The sequence below is a fragment of the Colobus angolensis genome, unplaced genomic scaffold (assembly GCF_000951035.1).
Source record: "Colobus angolensis palliatus isolate OR3802 unplaced genomic scaffold, Cang.pa_1.0 Scaffold353, whole genome shotgun sequence".
Lineage (NCBI taxonomy): Eukaryota > Metazoa > Chordata > Mammalia > Primates > Cercopithecidae > Colobus > Colobus angolensis.
The window spans coordinates 1,283,752-1,302,897 of record NW_012116855.1 but is presented as its reverse complement, the minus strand read 5'-3'; the positions used below and the strand labels follow the sequence as shown (position 1 = coordinate 1,302,897).

At 37.2% G+C, this 19,146-nt stretch overlaps 1 protein-coding gene across 3 annotated transcripts in view; it reads left to right on the top strand.

Annotated features, from left to right (window-relative positions):
* The window catches only part of ALCAM (activated leukocyte cell adhesion molecule), a 215,790-nt gene extending 207,167 nt beyond the window's left edge, over positions 1–8,623 (top strand). For all 3 annotated transcript variants that reach the window (XM_011952958.1, XM_011952957.1, XM_011952956.1), the window contains 2 exons: positions 3,537–3,649; positions 6,189–8,623. In XM_011952958.1, the coding sequence (XP_011808348.1) occupies positions 3,537–3,624 (88 nt within the window). In that variant the 3' untranslated portion in view covers positions 3,625–3,649; positions 6,189–8,623. The remainder of the gene's footprint in view (positions 1–3,536; positions 3,650–6,188) is intronic.
* The last annotated feature ends 10,523 nt before the right edge of the window (positions 8,624–19,146 follow it).

The window sequence follows — 19,146 nt, the reverse complement described above, 5'->3', positions numbered from 1 at the left end:
TAACTCCTGACCTCAAGTGATCCACCCACCTTGGCCTCCCAAAGTGCTGGGATTACAGGTGTGAGCAACTGAGCCCAGCCTGTGTGTCGTTTTGACACATAGTCTTTCTTGGTTTTTCTGGAGTTTCAATACAAAGACTGATGTGTTACTAACCACTTCTGGCTTGGTGAAGTTCAACTCCAAACTACGCGGGTAGTGCCTAAAGATCTATCAGGTTTCTAAGCCTTCTGGTATTGCTTCCCTCTAAGCTCTTTGAAATTTCTCCCACATATGCTATTCACGGGGTCATTCAAGGAGCTTATCATAGTTTGTACACAAATTTGGAATTCTTGCCACCCTGTGGCTGTCTCCTTTCTAAGATTTTTCCCGCTTGATTTCCAGCTTTTGTTCTACTTGGTCCATACCTCCCAAACTGAGAAGTGCCCTCAGAGGAAAAGTCATGTAAAATTTTCTTTCAATTTCTATCTTATTTTTGTCACTCTCAAATACAGTCAAATAGTTCATTCTGTACTTTTCTGAGGGTTTATAATTGTTATAAATATAAGTGTTAACGAAGTACAATTTTTTTTTTTTCAGTATTACTCAAAACATAACTCTTTGTAGTCCATGCTTTATTTCAAGGTTATGTAATCATTTGCACACTTAATGAGGATATGGCTTTATTCTTACCATACAAGTCAAGGCAAGTGGAAATAAATTAAAATTGCAATTTATATTATATTAATTATATGCAATTTATATTATATTATAGTAGTCACTGTCCTCATGTATTACATTGTTTATTTATTTTATTTTTTAGGATTTGCTTACTGAATGTTGACTTTTTTATCTATCACTGTCTACTTGCTTCAAACAAGTTATAATTCTTACTTTAGATGAAAGGAGTGAAAGTTAATGAAATGAGTTTAAAGAAAACAGACAAAAAGAGAAAGCAAAAGGAGAAGTAGAAAAAGAAAGAAGGAATGGAATGGAGAAAAAAATTAGAAGGGTGAAAGAAGACAAGGGGAAGAAAAAAAGAAGAGAAGAGATTTTGGGGATTACGTGGCTTTTTAAAATTGCCACAATTCTTACTGATTTATAGAAATTATAGTTATTAGAATATAGAGTTAGTAGCTATTACAATAATCAAAGACATGTTTATGCATATAATTGTGTACAGAACTATCTGGAAAGGTTGGATTAACAATTACTCAAGTTCTGTCATTTCAATGTACTATTCTGTCCACTTGCTTATAAAAAAAGCAGCTGGGTAAGTATGGACTTCATATTGGTGAGCACTAATATATTAAGGAATAGTAGAAGGAAATAGACATTTTATGATCATGTCAGTTCAACTTAATAGAATAATGATCTGTTGGATGCCTACCATGTTCTAGTCATGGTGTTATGTGTTATGGAAAAAATATAAATAAAACATGGCTGTTATTCTCAAAGATCTTATGTTCAAGTCAAGGAAACAAGATTTCTCACATCTCAGTGTTTCATGGGGCAGATGGATGGAGAACTGAGCTAAGAGCTTAAAGGGAAAAGCTGGATTTCTCTGCATTTTTAGAGCTAAAGAAAGGGATACTTTCTAGGATGTCAATTAGAAGCCCGAAAGAACCATGCCTTAGGAATAGGAGCAAGCCAAAGGTAGACCAAATTTTACTAAAATTGCAGTGGGGCTCCAACATAGGTCAATACCTGATAGAATTGTGGTAATCAGCCCCTCAGCCTGACAAAGGAAAGGGGGAGCCGTATCTGATAGAAAATAGCAAACTGTAGAGTCTCTACAGTTCTTTTGTTGATCGGGTCAGCAAAATATAAAAGGACAAGGTATGCAAAGAGTCAGGAAAATACAATCAATAATCAAGAGAAAAAATAAATAGGATAAGCAAACAACTGAATTATTTGAATATTGTAGTTAATAGATAAGGCAATGAAAATAACTACAAATAATATATAAGAAAACGTGTAAGAAAAGATACTCAAAAGAAATAAAAAGAAAAGAGAATTGAAATGCAATAATTAAGAAGATAAAAATAATTAAATCTTTCAGTTTCAAAATGTCAATTTGATTTTAAGGGATCAAATTGACATTTTGGAACCGAAAGATATAATATTAAACACTAACTTTACAGTGGATGAATTTAACACAAATGGGCCACAGCAGAGCACAGGAGAAGGAACTGGAAAACATATCAATAAAAGACACCCAGATTGAAGCACAGAGAGGAAAAAGAACAACCAAGACCAACAAGAGCATAAGAAACATGTGGAAACACACACAATGTATAAGTTGTGTATAAAATTGAAATTCCAGAAGAAAGAAAGAGCAAGAATAGCAATCACCAGTAAAATAAATGAATACATTATGGTTTATTCACCCTATGACATCCTATAGACCAATGAGAATGAACAATCTATAACCATATGCACCATTATACATGTATGTCACAAACTTAAGGTTGAGTTTAAATAAAACGCAGACACAAATGAATGCATGTGAGATGATTCCATTTATGTACAAATTACAATAGCAGGTAAAACTATTATGTGAGAATTCAGGTTGTAGTAGCCTTTGGGCAGTGTAAGCCCTGCAAAGGCTTATAATGGTCTGCAATTGTCTCTTATTCTGGATGCTGGGAGGAAAGGAAGGAAGGGAGGGAGGGAGGGAGGGAGGGAGAAAGGATGCACTCTTGGACATACAGCTACCGTTTGCTCTGATTTCTCCTAGTTAGCTACAAAACCTTAATTATATAATTAAGAAAACCTGATTTCATGTCTTAACGAATAGAGTCTAGGCATGGGTAATCATAGTAGCTGCTAAGGCGTTGGTTTTCAAACTGCGGCAGGCAGTGGAATCACCTGAGGAGTTAACAGAGATTGCAGGTCCCATCCCCACAGTTTCTGTTTCTGTTTCTGTAGTTCTGGTGTAGGGCCCGAGAATTTGCATTTCTCACAAGTTCACAGGGAATGCTGATACTGCTGGTCTGGGACCATAATTTGAGAACTAGCCGTGTTAGAGTCGCTGTAGCTTCTGTTGTCAATGTTCTATCATAAACTTGGTCTCAATAATCTTGTTGCTGATGTATTCAGTAAAACAGAATCTATAAAGATAGACATAGGGCTTTGGTTCAACTGGGATACATGATAGGGAACACCAAAAGGGAAAAGGCCTTCATGAAATGTCCTAAGAAACTTTTTTGCAGAAAATTCACTTAGAACAAAAATTTATACTATCAAATGAGTTACTTCCCAGAAAGTGGAGAGAAAAATAACCTAGTTAAAAACATGATGCAACAAAGTGCTGTATAGTCAGTGTTCAAAATAATTGATTTTTTTTTTCTTTAAGCACACATTTACTGCAAACCCATCACCAAGCTTATTTCAGTAGAATGTGCTCTGTTATCAGTCAAGGCTCACAGATGAAACTTTTGCCTAGTGGTTTGCTGTGAAACATTTGCTTTTCAAAGACACATGAATTCAAATCTTAAAATTAAATATAAAAGTTGAACATGTATGTGTCAATGTGATGAAGTTTATTTCTCTTACAGGACTGCATCAAAACATGTAAACAAGGACCTCGGTAATATGGAAGAAAACAAAAAGTTAGAAGAAAACAATCACAAAACTGAAGCCTAAGAGAGAAACTGTCCTAGTTGTCCAGGTGAGTAGTCTGTATGAGTTTCATAGAAATAATTCCCTAGCAAGTAGGAAACATCCTTAAAGATGAAAGCCTTTACGTTAAGATGCTTCATAATTACAGCTTTCAAAACAGGAAGAGAGGTTTTGTTTTTTTTTTCCTTTCTATTATACTTTAAGTTCTGGGATACATGTGCAGAATGTGCAGGTTACATAGATATACACATGCCATGGTGGTTTGCTATCGATCCTTCATCTACATTAGGTATTTCTCCTAATGCTGTCCCTCCCCTAGCCCCTCACCTCCCAATAGGCCCCAGTGTGTGGTGTTCCCCTCCCTGTGTCCATGTGTTCTCATTGTTCAACTCCCACTTGTGAGTGAGAACATGCTGTGTCTGGTTTTCCGTTCCTGTGTTAGTTTGCTGAGAATGATGGCTTCCAGCTTCATCCATGTCCCTGCAATGGACATGAACTCACCCTTTTCTACAGCTGCATAGTATTCCATGGTGTATATGTGCAACATTTTCTTTATCCAGTCTATCATTGATGGACATTTGGGTTGGTTCCAAGTCTTTGCTATTGTGAACAGTGTGGCAATAAACATACGTATGCATGTGTCTTTATAGTAGAATGGTTTATAATCCTTTTGGTATATACTCAGTAATGGGATTGCTGGGTCAAATGGTATTTCTGGTTCTAGATCCTTGAGGAATTGCTGCACTGTCTTCCACAATGGTTGAACTAATTTACACTCCCACCAACAGTGTAAAAGCTTTCCTATTTCTCCACATCCTCTCAAAACAGGAACAGAGTTTTTCAAAAGGAAACTTCTGTGACTCAGAAAGTGTTTTTGGAAGAATGGAAACTTACCTGTCTCCCCACCTCCCTCCTCAAAATAATCATTATCCTCTGAATAATAAAAACCAACTATGAGATGTTAACATTCAATTAGCATTTTATATTTTAATGCAAAAACTTTAAGTGCAAAGAAGCTTTATTTTTTGAATTAGTATTTGAGTTCAATAAGAACAGATTCTAATACCTTAAATTTACTTTAAATAAATGATTATCAAAATAATTTTGAAATATAAAAATTTTAGGCTGGGTACGGTGGCTCATGCCTGTAATCTCAACAATGGGAGGCTGAGGCAGGCGGATCACTGGAGACTAGGAGTTCGAGACCAGTCTGGCCAATGTGGTGAAACCCTGTGTCTCTATTAAAAATACAAAAATGAGCCAGTCCTGGTGGCAAGCACCTATAATCCCAGCTACTCAGGTGGCTGAGGCAGGGGAATCACTTGAACCCAGGAGGTGGGGGTTGCAGTGAGCCGAGATGGCACCACTGCACTCCAATCTGGGTGACAGAATGAGATTCTGTCTCAAAATATAAAAATTAAAAAAAAAAAATTAATCTAGGGATTTAATAAAAGCATGAGTATATTTATACAGCCAGTATCCCAAATCATTTTAATGAAAAGTCAAACGAACTTGTGCATGTGTGTATACATATACACACATGCTTTTATAGGTAGTATATGTATGTATATGTGTATATGTGTATCCATGTATCTATATGCACATATGTAGAGGCATATGTCTGTTACATATGTCATATATATTTAACATAAAAAATAGCTGTGTGTGATTTTTAAGACAGTCTCAAAAAGAAGTATGTTTCCATAGCATTGCCACCTGCAATTTGAGGTTTTTCTTTTTATTTGTGTTCCCTTAAACCAAGCAAATAGGAGAGCCATTTGCACTAACTATTTAATGTGTCTTTTAGAATAACTGCTACTATAGCTTACCAATATGATATGAAAAGCCCCGACCACCACAGTAAACTCGGGTTCATTATAAATAAACCACAAGTCACAATTTGAGTGGGTCATCCAAGTTAATCCCATAGTAAGGATGGGGTGTGGGAAAGTACTGAATTTGAAAGGATGCACACAGGGGAGAACAGTAGAATACTTGAAATAAGACTTGGTTTTTAAAATCTGAAAGCCAGGATTTTAAACTGATGGGGTGAAAGAAATCAGAACTGGATTGCTTCCCTATCTTGCCTTTCATTGGAGGTCAAGTATGCAGCATTCCCACACGACTTCTTTTGTTTGTTTGCTTTTTCCACTTCTCTAGGGTTCTTTTCCCCAGTCCTTTGTAAACATAGATTTTAACTACTGTTTTCTTCAAAATTGTGTAGAGTAACTGCTCAATGAAAAACTGTACTTGAAGGCACATCCCACGAAATAGTGTGATTTGAAGGAATGAATATATTTTTAACCTAAAGAGAAATGCAATGAAATATTTTCTTGAAAAAGCTTGTATTAGTATTAATTTTACAAAAAAAAAGAGAACACTCTGAATAATTCCAAAAATTATTTGAAGAATGGATGCAGCAATGCCTGAGATTATAGATGGGCTCGGGGACAATGGAGTTTTATAAAAGGCCCTCCTGTAAAGTAATTTACTAAATTACTTTTAGCACCAAGTGTCTGTTGATGTTAAAAATATATATATATATTGCTATGACAGCTTATCTAAAGTATGCTTTTTTTTCATTTCAGAGATAAAAATCATATAGACCAATTGAAGCATGAACGTGGATTGTATTTAAGACATAAACAAAGACATTGACAGCAATTCATGGTTCAAGTATTAAGCAGTTCATTCTACCAAGCTGTCACAGGTTTTTAGAGAATTATCTCAAGTAAAACAAGGAAATTTAATTACAAACAATAAGACCAAGTTTTGGCAGCCATGATAATAGGTCATATGTTGTGTTTGGTTCAATTTTTTTTCCGTAAATGTCTGCACTGAGGATTTCTTTTTGGTTTGCCTTTTATGTAAATTTTTTACGTAGCTATTTTTATACACTGTAAGCTTTGTTCTGGGAGTTGCTGTTAATCTGATGTATAATGTAATGTTTTTATTTCAATTGTTTATATGGATAATCTGAGCAGGTACATTTCTGATTCTGATTGCTATCAGTAATGCCCCAAACTATCTCACAAGCACCTAAAACCCAAAGGTGGCAGCTTGTGAAGATTGGGGACACTCACGTTGCCCTAATCAAAAACTGTGATTTTTATCACAAGGGAGGGGAGGCCGAGAGTCAGACTGATAGACACCATAGGAGCCGACTCTTTGATGTGCCACCAGCAGACTCTCAGAAGTAAATCACAGATGCATATAGACACACATACATAACGGTACTCCCAAACTGACAATTTTACCTATTCTAAAAAAGACATAAAACAGAATTTGGTAGCACTTACCTCTACAGACACCTGCTAATAAATTATTTTCTGTCAAAAGAGAAAACACAAGCATGTGTGAGAGACAGTTTGGAAAAATCATGGTCAACATTCCCATTTTCATAGATCACAATGTAAATCACTGTAATTACAAATTGGTGTTAAATCCTTTGGGTTATCCACTGCCTTAAAAGTATACCTATTTCATGTTTAAAAAGATATCAATCAGAATTGGAGTTTTTAACAGTGGTCATTATCAAAGCTGTGTTATTTTCCACAGAATATAGAATATATATTTTTTTCGTGTGTGTTTTTGTTAACTACCCTACAGATATTGAATGCACCTGCAGATAATTTAGTGTTTTTAACTGATACATAATTTATCAAGCAGTACATGAAAGTGTAATAATAAAATGTCTATGTATCTTTAGTTACATTCCAATTTGTAACTTTATAAACATGTTTTATGCTCGAGGCAATTTTTGGGGTGGTAGTATAAATGGAAACTTTTTGAAGTAGACTGGATATGGGCTACTTGTGACTAGACTTTTAAACTTTGCTCTTTCAAGCAGAAGCCTGGTTTCTGGGAGAACACTGCACAGCCATTTCTTTCCCAGGATTTACACAACTTTAAAGGGAAGATAAATGAACATCAGATTTCTAGGTATAGAGCTATGTTATTTGAAAGGAAAGGAAAACTGGTGTTTGTTTCTTAGACTCATGAAATAAAAAATTATGAAGGCAATGAAAATAAATTGAAAATTAAAGTCAGATGAGAATAGGAATAATATTTTGCCACTTCTGCATTATTTAGAAACATATGTTATTGTACATTTGTAAACCATTTACTGTCTGGGCAATAGTGACTCCGTTTAATAAAAGCTTCCTGTAGTGCATTGGTATGGATTAAATGCATAAAATATTCTTAGACTCAATGCTGTATAAAATATTATGGGAAAAAAAGAAAACATGTTATTTTGCCTCTAAACTTTTATTGAAGTTTTATTTGGCAGGAAAAAAAATTAAATCTTGGTCAATATTTAAACCAAAGTAAAAGGGGAAAAACCAAAGTTATTTGTTTTGCATGGCTAAGCCATTCTGTTATCTCTGTAAATACTGTGATTTCTTTTTTATTTTCTCTTTAGAATTTTGTTAAAGAAATTCTAAAATTTTTAAACACCTGCTCTCCACAATAAATCACAAACACTAAAATAAAATTACTTCCATATAAATATTATTTTTTCTTTTGGTGTGGGAGATCAAAGGTTTAAAGTCTAACTTCTAAGATATATTTGCAGAAAGAAGCAACATGACAATAGAAAGAGAGGGTTATGCTACAATTATTTCTTGGTTTCCACTTGCAATGGTTCATTAAGTCCAAAAACAGCTGTCAGAACCTCCAGAGCAGAACATGAGAAACTCAGAGCTCTGGACTGAAAGAAGAAAGTTTGCCGGGGGAAAAAAAGAGTCAACATTGTTACCATCGAATCAGTGCCTGGATAAAGAGAAAAGCTTACTTGTTTAATGGCCGCCACGTGCACGGAGATGCTGAGAAGAAAAAGAATTCCAAATCCTCAGCTTCTGAGGTTTCGGCTCTCCCATTTAATTCTTTGGCAACAGGAAACAGGTCTTGCAGGTTCAAGGTTTACTCCCTGTATGTGATAATAGGAATTGTATGTGGAAATGGATTAACATACCCGTCTATGCCTAAAAGATAATAAAACTGAAATATGTCCTCACAGGTCTCTCACAGCTGTCTGACTCTTGTCTAAAGTAGAATGTTCATGTGTGGAAAGTGATGGTCTTTATCAAATAGTGAAAAACTCACTGTGACTCTCCATCTTTCCAGAGAAGGAGTGCAGAAAAATAAAACTCCCCATGCCTTCCTACTAGGTCAGGTGGGCTACCTCAGCTAGTCCCCAGATTTCACCGGTGATTGATTCTATAATGCATCTGTCTTCAATGATAGGATCATACTTACTCTTGGATGTCCCATGTAACTGTCCTAGGACCTTAATTAAGAGAACATTTTCATATTTATTCACTTCTGCCAATAACATTCTATTCAGATTGTCATTTGGAATTACCCAGGCCTGAACTTTCAGAAAACATATTCCCTCCAAAATAAGGTAAAGCCAGCTGTGTGCATAAGAGAAGGAAATTAACATTTACTGAGCCCCTACTATGTGCTAGGGTCATTCACACATTAACGGTTAACAGTTAACAGTTGTAAACAGTACTAAATATCCCCCTCATTTAACAGCTGAAAACCTGAGGTTTAGAGGAACTTCATAATTCCCAAATGCACTTAGCTTCAAAGTAGATAAGTTGGATATCAAACTAGATCTGAATCCTTGCCCCAGTCTACATACTTCCCTAAGTTCCTCTAAAGAGTGCTCTTTTTCATAATATGTAAAACTGGAAAACATTAATTGACACGTAGACTGGTTACACCATTGATAAAAGGATTATTCTGAGATATTTAAATCATTCAGAAGGGCAAAATTGCATATTTTTTCAACAGTATTTGGATTAAACATATTAGACATGTTATTAGAATGTATAACATATTCCACATCGTGTTTTTAAACCTCACATGTGCCATGACATACTAAGTGCCTGTTATGAGACAGATACTGTATTGGTGCGTGTTTTACATAATGTTTCATTGAATGTATCTGATAGGAGAGGTGTGATGTCTATTTTAAAGATGAAGACTCAATGCAAATAACTTTTTCACAATTCCAGATACAAAGTGGTTGAGCCAGGACCCATGCTCAAGTTGCTAAAGTTCAGACTCAATTCATTATATTGTTTATCATCCCATTGTAAGAATGTACATCTGTCTACACTTGGAGAGACTAACAAAAAGATAGATTAGCATTAAATAACCTATTTGTTTTTCTAATAACTAGCGCCATTGATATTCAAGGTAGTATGATTATAAATAAGACATATAGTAAAACTGCTTTGAAAATAATAAATGATGGTATAAATGTTAGCTGCTTTTTAATCTTATGTCTAAGGAATTAAATTGAACTAACTCCTATTTGAAAAGTCAGTGCAGTATATTTGCCTGTATAAACATTATACTTTCACAATAAGAAATACTTCAGTTAAACACTGAATATATATTTCTTATGTAGGCTGCTTCATTAAAACTTTCTTAAAAATACTCTCTGTTTTTACATGAAGCCAGAAAACTGGGGCCCATCTTTTTCTTAGCACACAATCTTCACCTGTTCATCCTCATTCTAATCCAATTTCTTCTTTTTATCCTAATTCTGCTTCTCACATTTTTTCCTGATAAATGATTTTAACATGCACAAATATTCATTGGAAAATGAAAACCCAGGCACATGACTGCGAAAGCAGATCTGATTCTCCAGTTATTTGTCTTATCCCTTTTTACTGGCTATCTCTGGGAAAGGTTTTGCCCTGTAATGATCAAGCCCCTAAATGAGAGAAAAGATCTTCAATTAGGTGCATGCACATGCACACAAATACACAGAGGCAGACAACACACACACACACACACACACTGGGCTATTTTATCCCTTTTTTTGTTTTTTGAAGAGAGAACATAGGATTTGCTTAACAGAAAAGAAATTGTTGGAAGGACTACAAAATATTTGTCAGAAACAGAAAGCAGCTAAGAGGTGGAAATATTGATGATGCTTTGATGGGAGGTGTTCGTAAGTCAAAGGTCCAACAGTGCATTAGACCCAATAGTTGCAATAAAATTGGTTTGAGTAAACCTAATCATGTAACCTCTATACTACCAAGAAACAAGTGAGAGCCTCAATATCACAGAGGCTCAAAATAATGTTTTTTCATTCCTTGAGAGACGATATATTATCAGAGAGCAAAGGCTACAGTCTCCAGTAAGTACAGTATTTGATTAAAAAAAGAAAACTCTGGAGCTAGGCACAGTGGCTCATACCTGTATCCCCAACAGTTTGGGAGACCAAGGTGGAAGGACTGCTTGAGCCCAGCCGGGGCAACGTGGTGAAACCCTATCTCTCCATCTCTACAAAAGACACAAACAATTAACCAGGTGGGGTGGCACAAGCCTATAGTTCCAGCTACCTGGGAGGCTGAGGTGGGTAGATCACTGGAACCCAGAAGGTGGACACTGCAGTGATTGCTCCACTGCACTCCAGCTTAGGCAACTGAGCAAGACCCTGTCTCAGGGAAAAATAAAAATAAAAAAAGTACCTTTGGATGCTGTCAGAAACTCAATTTGGGCTATTTTGGAGTTAATAAAGTAAAATTTTAAGATTTCCCAAAAATATCTTTCTTTTGATTCTACTTTCTCAGGTAGACCATAAAAATTTTAGCTTCAATTAGCAGTTTAAATTCACAGCTTGATTCACATAACATCTGAGAGGTTCACTTGCACAGAGATAGCAGTTTTGGACAGCTCTGTGTAATTCTTTGAATTCTCATCAGTAAGGAAACCACATTTTTAGTTAAATAAGATGTGGTTACTGCTTGAAAACTGATTCACAACTCTCCCTGGAATGACTTATTAAGGAAATGGAATATTTCTGTTACAAAAAGGTTTATATCAAAGCATTAGAGTCATTCCTTGTATGCTAAACCATTTCTAAAAACCAAGTTTGCTCTGACATTTTGGGCTACTACATTGGTGGTAATAACTAAATTTCTTTTTCTTAGCTTGATTATAATTGTCTACGAATAACCTTAAAATAGTCTTTAATTGAAAGCAAATAGTCATAACCTATTGTTGAATCTGATTCCAAGAAGAAGGACTATTTGAAATATTTGTAGGTTTCTTTACTGCAAATATTTTAAATTACTACAACAGTAGTAATCTTTTTATAATATTTCTTAATTAAGAGAGCTTTTTTTTTATCTAATAGCTGCATACAAGCTGTGGAACAGGTGATGGGTTTTTGGTCACATTGGCAACACCACCACATAAACAACAGATCAATCGGCCTGCATGTTCCTAACTGATGAATCTGTTTACAGAGAAATGTCGTTAAAAGATTGCCTGTAGTGGCTTTGTTAGTCTTCTGTTAATCTGGGTTTAACTTTTCTTGAATGTAATAAAATAAACTCATTAAAATATCAAATATGTACTTCACAGTTACCACCACAGCACTTAACTATATTTTTTGTTGTCCTGATAATAATAGTAATGTATGTATTCAGTGTTCATTTCAAAGGTTTACATTGATTGAGAAATATAGTTGATTTCATGAAGTTTCTATGACATAGATGGAGTGAACTTTACATTAGTCTCTTCAGCATCGTTGCCCAGTAGTACCTGGCATTGCACCAAAGAAAACCCAGTACAGGGGCGGGGCAGCTTTTGTTGGTTCAGCCTCATCATTCCTCACTCTTATTATTGGATATCGCATATGAATGTGTGTATAGGTTCTGAATGGGAAATCTGCTTCTCAGTTTCTCCTTTAAAATGATTTTTCCAAGCTTTTGATCCAATGGGGAAATCCTGTGGTTGGGAGCAAAATCAAGTGGGCTTTACCAAAATAGTTTACATTCCATTTTAAAAATTAAAGTCCAGAATGGAGCAGCTGAGGTTTGGAAACTTGGATGAGTATGGGGAGCGGTTCAGTTATGATTTGGGTCTCCAAATCAGCTTGAATTTCCAGATTTAAATCACATGTGTTTATGATAGCAATTAACTGAGCATTTGCTAAAAGATGCCTTTGTGTGATGAAACATGTGACTATCAGCACCAGTCAACACAGTTAGGTTTGTCCCTGGCTCACATTTTCTTCTCTCCCTTTCCCTCCCAGGGCTTCTACAGAAGTGGAAAGTTTGTGTTCAGTTTTAAGGTGAGTCCCAGGCGGGCAGGGATGGCTCTCTGGTCTGAGGAGGCAGCAGTTTCTTAGAGGAAGCTACCACAGTGTGAGTCTTTTCCCTCCATCCTTGTCTGTGCAGGTACCAGAAGATGCCTCCTTAAGTTAAATGTTTTTGCAAAAAGCATCCTGTCATTTCTTAGATGATCCATTTGTTGCATTAGTTGCCCTGACTTATATCCATATCCTTTGTCATGTGACTTTGCAGCTCCTTCCACAAAAGCAACAAAGCATAATTTCCCAACTCTTGACCCTACATTGGGCCATATGATTAGCTTTAGTCAACAAAATCATATGGAAGTAACAGTCCACTAGTTCTGAGCCCCAGCCTGAAGCTGCCTACTGTGCTTCCTCTTGCCCTTTTGTATTTGTCACTGCCATGAGAAAAACAGAAACAAATAACCCTGCTAATGCCAAGAGAAGGTTGAGAGGCACACAGAGCAGATCTGTACTATGTAACGTGCCTCATTCAAGGCCAGCCTGGAGCAGAGCTCCTAGCCAACCCACTGCTACATGAGCAAGTCCAGCCAATGTCACTAAAGTCCAGTCTGCATCAGCTGTCTCTCAGATGATCCACTGACATATGGGCCACAATAATAAATAATTATCATTTTTAAGCCACTGCACTTTTACATTGTTATTATGTAACAATAACTAACTAGTACACCTTTTCACATGCAACTGCATTCCTGATTGACTCATTGGTCATGATAATATCAAGAACAGTCATTCCATAAAAGTCAGGGACATTTTATTAAAACTCCACTGATAAGTCTTTTGTGCTGTCAAAATGCTTCCTTCCTCCTTGAGCTTTCTGGGACCAACATTCACCACCCAGAACCCTCAACATGCAGAAATATACTGTTGAATATACTTCAGTATCAACAAATAAGAATCTATTGTAGTAATGCCAGGTAGCAATTTAGAGATCATTGTTAAGTATATAAATCATACACAAGTCTTTTCACAGACTGGGCATGTGATGTGTTTTGCCTGGGCTGGGCCACATTTGCCCTTTTTCATTGTTCCCAAAGTTCATCATTGAAGATAGATTCATACAATTGCTCTTTCTTTGTGCCCATATAATTACATGCCAATACCTTTCCTCAAATTAGAAATTATATTCAGGCAAGATATTCTGCTGACACCGCACTCCTCACCAAATGTCAGAGTCTCTTAAAAAATACTGTGAGCTCAAAAGGCCTAATTAGGTTTTCAGTAATTCATGTCATTGGTCATTAGGACAATCATACAAATCAGCAAGCACTCAGGTGTCCAGACACTAAATGGAGACATGAATCTAAAAGATCACCGGCAACAGTCCTAAAAGAAAGCAAAAAAGTTTTCTCACTGCTTTCATTAACCTTTTCCTTATGTTTTCACATTTCAGGCACTTATTCTCTAGACCTATAAAATTGTTCAGCAACAAGGTTCAGGGAAAGGAGACGGAAATATTATGGATAGTCTATTTAAATGACATGTACTTGGGAAGTGGTTATTAAACCTACTTACAGATGCATGCATCCTCACCCACTTTCCTGCAAGCTTTTGGATTCTGACTATCCACCATATCCTGGATGAAGCAACAGTAGCAACAATGAAAGGGGAGACAGGCGTACTTTGTCTTTGTGTTCCCAAAGGGCACGGGGCATTCCTGAGGGACAGATGAACTTGATGATTTAATAGAAATACCGTGACCTTTAGAAATAAGCAGACTTTGATTGGACTTCTAAATGAATACTATGGATCTACAATTTATTAGAAGTGAGGCCTTGAGCGTAATATCTAAACCCCTGAGCCTCAATTACATCATCTGTAGGATGGCAGCAATACTAATTGTGTCAGAGCTTGTTACTCTTTAAAGGATAAAATGCACACATTGAGGAGAAAATGGGGGCTGAGCATGGTGGCTCACACCTGCAATCCCAGGCCGAGGTGGCAGGATTTCTTGGTGCCAGGTGTTGAAGACCAGCCTGAGAAACACAGCTAGACACTGTATCTACCAAAAAAAACAAAAACAAAAAGCGGGTGTTATGGTGTACATCTGTAATCGCAGCAACTCAGAAGACTGAGGCAGGAGGGTCACTTGAGCCTAGGAGTTTGAGGCTGCAATGAGCTATGATCACACCAGTGTACTCCAACCTGGGCAATAGAGCAAAACCCTATGGCATAATTTGGCTGGGTCACTACCCAAATCTCACCTTGAATGGTAATAATTAATCCCCATGTGTCAAGGGCAGGGCCAGGTGGAGATAACTGAATCATGAGGGCAGTTTCCCCCATACTCTTCCATGGTAGTAAATAAGCCTCACGAGATCTGATGGTTTTATAAATGGGAGTTCCCCCGTGCAAGCTCTCTTGCCTGCTGCCATGTAAAACATGCCTTTGCTTCTCCTTCACCTTCTGCCATGTTTGTGAGGCTTCCCCAGCCACATGGAACTGTGAGTCTGTTAAGCCTATTTCATTTATAAATTACCCAGTCTCAGGTATGTCTTCATTAGCAGCATGAGAATGGACTAATATACACTGTGTAAAATTATAAAAAAAGGAAATGACTGTGGGACCCACTATGAAGTACAGATTAGATTACTGCATAGCAGAGAAACCCAATTCAACAGAAAGGATATGTTCCAAATTAGAGACAGTGAACAAAAAAAAATGTTTTCTGTTTGTTTTTTAATGACAGTCACAAGCGGTATCTTTTCCCATCTTGGGAAAGCAGTTTCTGAGAGTTGCTCACTTGCTGGTGGTATTTGGTCTAATATATTAATCTTTATGCAAATACCAGCCTAGCTGCTTGTAGTTGCTCCTGGAAATTTTCTCCACATATATGAAGCATTTCTCATTTTAGCTAAAGTCAAATCTGTGCTTCTGTCAGCAGAGTAGATGGCAATGTCAAATTTGTCATAGGCTAAAGGATCACAGTGATACAAAATGGTTGGACTCCTGGATAAACACTACCCTTAATCCTGGAACTGCAGCCCTAAGTGAAAACAGCTGACCTCATTTTTCCACCCAAATGTTGCTTTTTTGGCCTGCCACACCCCTATCCTGTGCCCCTAAAAATACTTCAGCTAACAGAGCAATGCAAGCCCTGAACATTGGGGATACAAGCTGCTGAGTAGTGAGTGGAGAAGCAGCAACCCAGCATCAGAGACTATGGATAGACATGGCCACCTTCAGACAGTGAGACTTCAGGGAAGGATCACCTTCTTCCCACACCATCCCCTTTCCAACTCCCCATTCCACTGAGAGCCACATCCATTGCCCAATAAATTCCTCTGCATATACTACCCTTCAATCCATTCACATGACCTGATTCTTCCTGGATGAACAAGAACTCAGGTGCCAAGAGGGTGAGAGTTTGGACACTGCTGCAGGGCTCGCACAGAGTCTGCTTCTGCCAGAAAGGAGCAACCAGCAGGTTCCCGCATACATTCACTCTGGTTCCCACACTTGCTGTGCAATCGCATGCTCCCTCTCTCAAGGAGTGGCAAGTGGCAGGCTGAGTAAAACAAGCCATCCCAGTTCCCACCCACAAAGGGGGTCAAGGGAACTATCCCTTGACAGTTACCTCCTACACAGTAGGCACTCAGTGTATATGAGTTCATCGTACTTGATCCTTGTCTACTGCAGTTGAAAACAATGTGGACACAGTGGCTCAGTACAGCTAAGACTGACAGAATGAAATTTAGATGACATCACCTCTTTCAATTCAGTTTAGTTATTTGCTTTCTTTGTATCCTAGTCTATTTTGAATATATAACCCGGTATGCTATGTTGGGAGAAAAAAAATTAAATAATTTAATGAAAAAGCTTTAAAGGTCCTCACTGATCAGAGATTTTGAAGGCATCATCAAACAAAAATCTTCCTACCTCCCTACTCTTTTCCCTTCTCAGTCCTCATGCTTCAAGTTGAGAGAATCAAAGCTGCAGATGCAAAGCAAGCGCTGGGCAGGAATGGAGAAAAAGAGCAGTCAGACCTCACTTCTGCCTCCAAGCCTTAGTTGTAAGAAATAAAAAAAGAAAAGCCACACCTTACAATGAAGATTGAATTGTTGATTAATAGGTCAGACACCCTGATTGAGTTGAGTCCATGTTTTGTGATTTTAAGTGACTATAGAACACTTTATTATCTATGAGTGGGCCAGTTCCCATCCAGGGGCAGGGAACTTAAAAATAAGACCCTTTTTTCTTGGGGATCTGGTTCTTTAGACTGAAAGTCGTTGAGTGAACAATACAGCAACAAATTTAATAATTGCTAATTTTTGCCAAGTTATTACTTTTATGCCTAGGCTTAACAAAGGAAGAATCATCACCTGCACTATGGATCCATAAGTCACATCCGTTAGAATGCCAAAAGAAATTAGTCAATTGTAGAGAACTGTTAGTGGTAATTTCTTTCTTACCTTTCCTCCTGTTTTTCTTCTCTTATTCAAGTCTTACACACAAACCAAGTCGTGGATGGCACAAATTATCCAATCGCCATTACAACTAATGAGATGAGCTTTCTATTGTATTCAATTACAATTTCAATTTTGTAAACAAATCCATCTTCCATTGTGTCCTGATACAAAACTTAGTAAACAACCTTATAGAGTGCTTTTAATTATTGCCAGTGATAGTGGATTTAAAGGATTTGGGGTCATCTATCTAAATTAATGCATGGGCTGATTACAAAGTACATCACAATGAAATTCGTTTCTTAAAGGATCTTTTCTGAAATTAAGATAGCACATGGTTAGACTATCATTTCCTTGAAATTTCTCTGCATCCCAGGCAGCTTATAATTAATACGCAAGGATAATCATTCCAAATGCAACTTTTAATACCACTGACATGTTCCTCCCTTAGAAGCTAGCAGTTTCTAATCCCTTTATTATTAATTTGATTAATGCAAACTGCTATATGTGGCTGTGAAGGAACAGAGGCAAATCAAAGTTAACACACTAATTCATTTAAATTTAAATTGCTGAGAAATGATATGCTCTTTAGCCTGTGATCTCAAGCAAAAGAAAAAATATCCCTCGCACCAAATAATAGATTTTTTTTCACACATGAAGAATCCAAAGAAATATTTCAAGTTCAAAATGATTCTGAATTCTGGAATGATATATTCATATTCTCCATGGATTTAAGGAGGAAAAAGAAAATTCAGAACACACCTGAATGACAGTAAAGTAACTCCAAAAGCAACTTGGTTAACCAAGAACTCATGTGCTAAATGAGAGGGTCATCCAGGCTACAAACAACACCTTAGAGAAATATAACCAAGATAATTTTATAAACCTCATTTACATTTCATTTTCCATGCTAGTGTCCTTTTTGCATTTCACTGATCATCATTTTAGGCAGTTTTTCTTGTTCATCTTGAAGAATACATGATATTCTATAGAAGGTAGCTTCATCTGCATTTAGGTTTCTTTTGGGTGTGTGTGTGTGTGTGTGTGTGTGCGTTGTTGTTGTTTCTTTTTTCTTTTTTTTTTTTTTTTTTGAGATGGAGTCTCGTTTTGTCACCCAGGCTGGAGTACAGTGGCATAATCTCGGCTCACTGCATCCTCTGCCTCCTGGGTTCAAGCGATTCTCCTGCCTCAGCCTCCCAAGAAACTGGGATTACAAGCATGCACCAGGACACCCGCACCTGGCTAATTTTTTTTTTTTTTTTGTATTTTTAACAGAATAGGGTTTCACATGTTGGCCAGGCTGGTCTCGAACTCCTGACCTCAGGTAATCCACCTGCCTCAGCCTCCCAAAGTGCTGGAATTACAGGCATGAGCCGCCGCGCCCAGCCTGCATTTAGATGTTAAAGTGCAAAGCAAACATATAAATACACACACGATCTATTCATGTAAATAAGAAATGTGAAGTTCAGAAAAGTACTTTCTGAAGCGTCCATATTCCATAGTATGAAAAAATATTTTTTTATTTCAGCATTATCGACTTACTTGCAATAGCCCATTCACCTAAAATGCCTTTGTTTTTCCCTACAATTACCCAAGTACTTCTCTTTAAGACTAAAATTCAGCTGAATAAAGTTGTGATCTTTATTTTATTTTCTAATGACTTCCATACACCTATACTTAGAAATATCTGGTTCGTGGCAGGGCACGGTGGCTCACGCCAGTAATCCCAGCACTTTCGGAGGCCAAGGGGGGTGGATCGTGAGGTCAGGAGATCGAGACCATCCTGTCTAACACGGTGAAACCGTGTCTCTACTAAAAACATAGAAAAATTTGCCTGGTGTTGCGGCGGGCGCCTGTAGTCACAGCTACGCTACTCGGGAGGCTGAGGCAGGAGAATGGCATGAACCCGGGAGGTGGAGCTTGCAGGGAGCCGAGATCGCGCCAGTGCGCTCCAGCCTGGGTGACAGGGCAACACTCTGTCTCGAAATAGAAAGAAAGAAGAAGGAAAGAAAG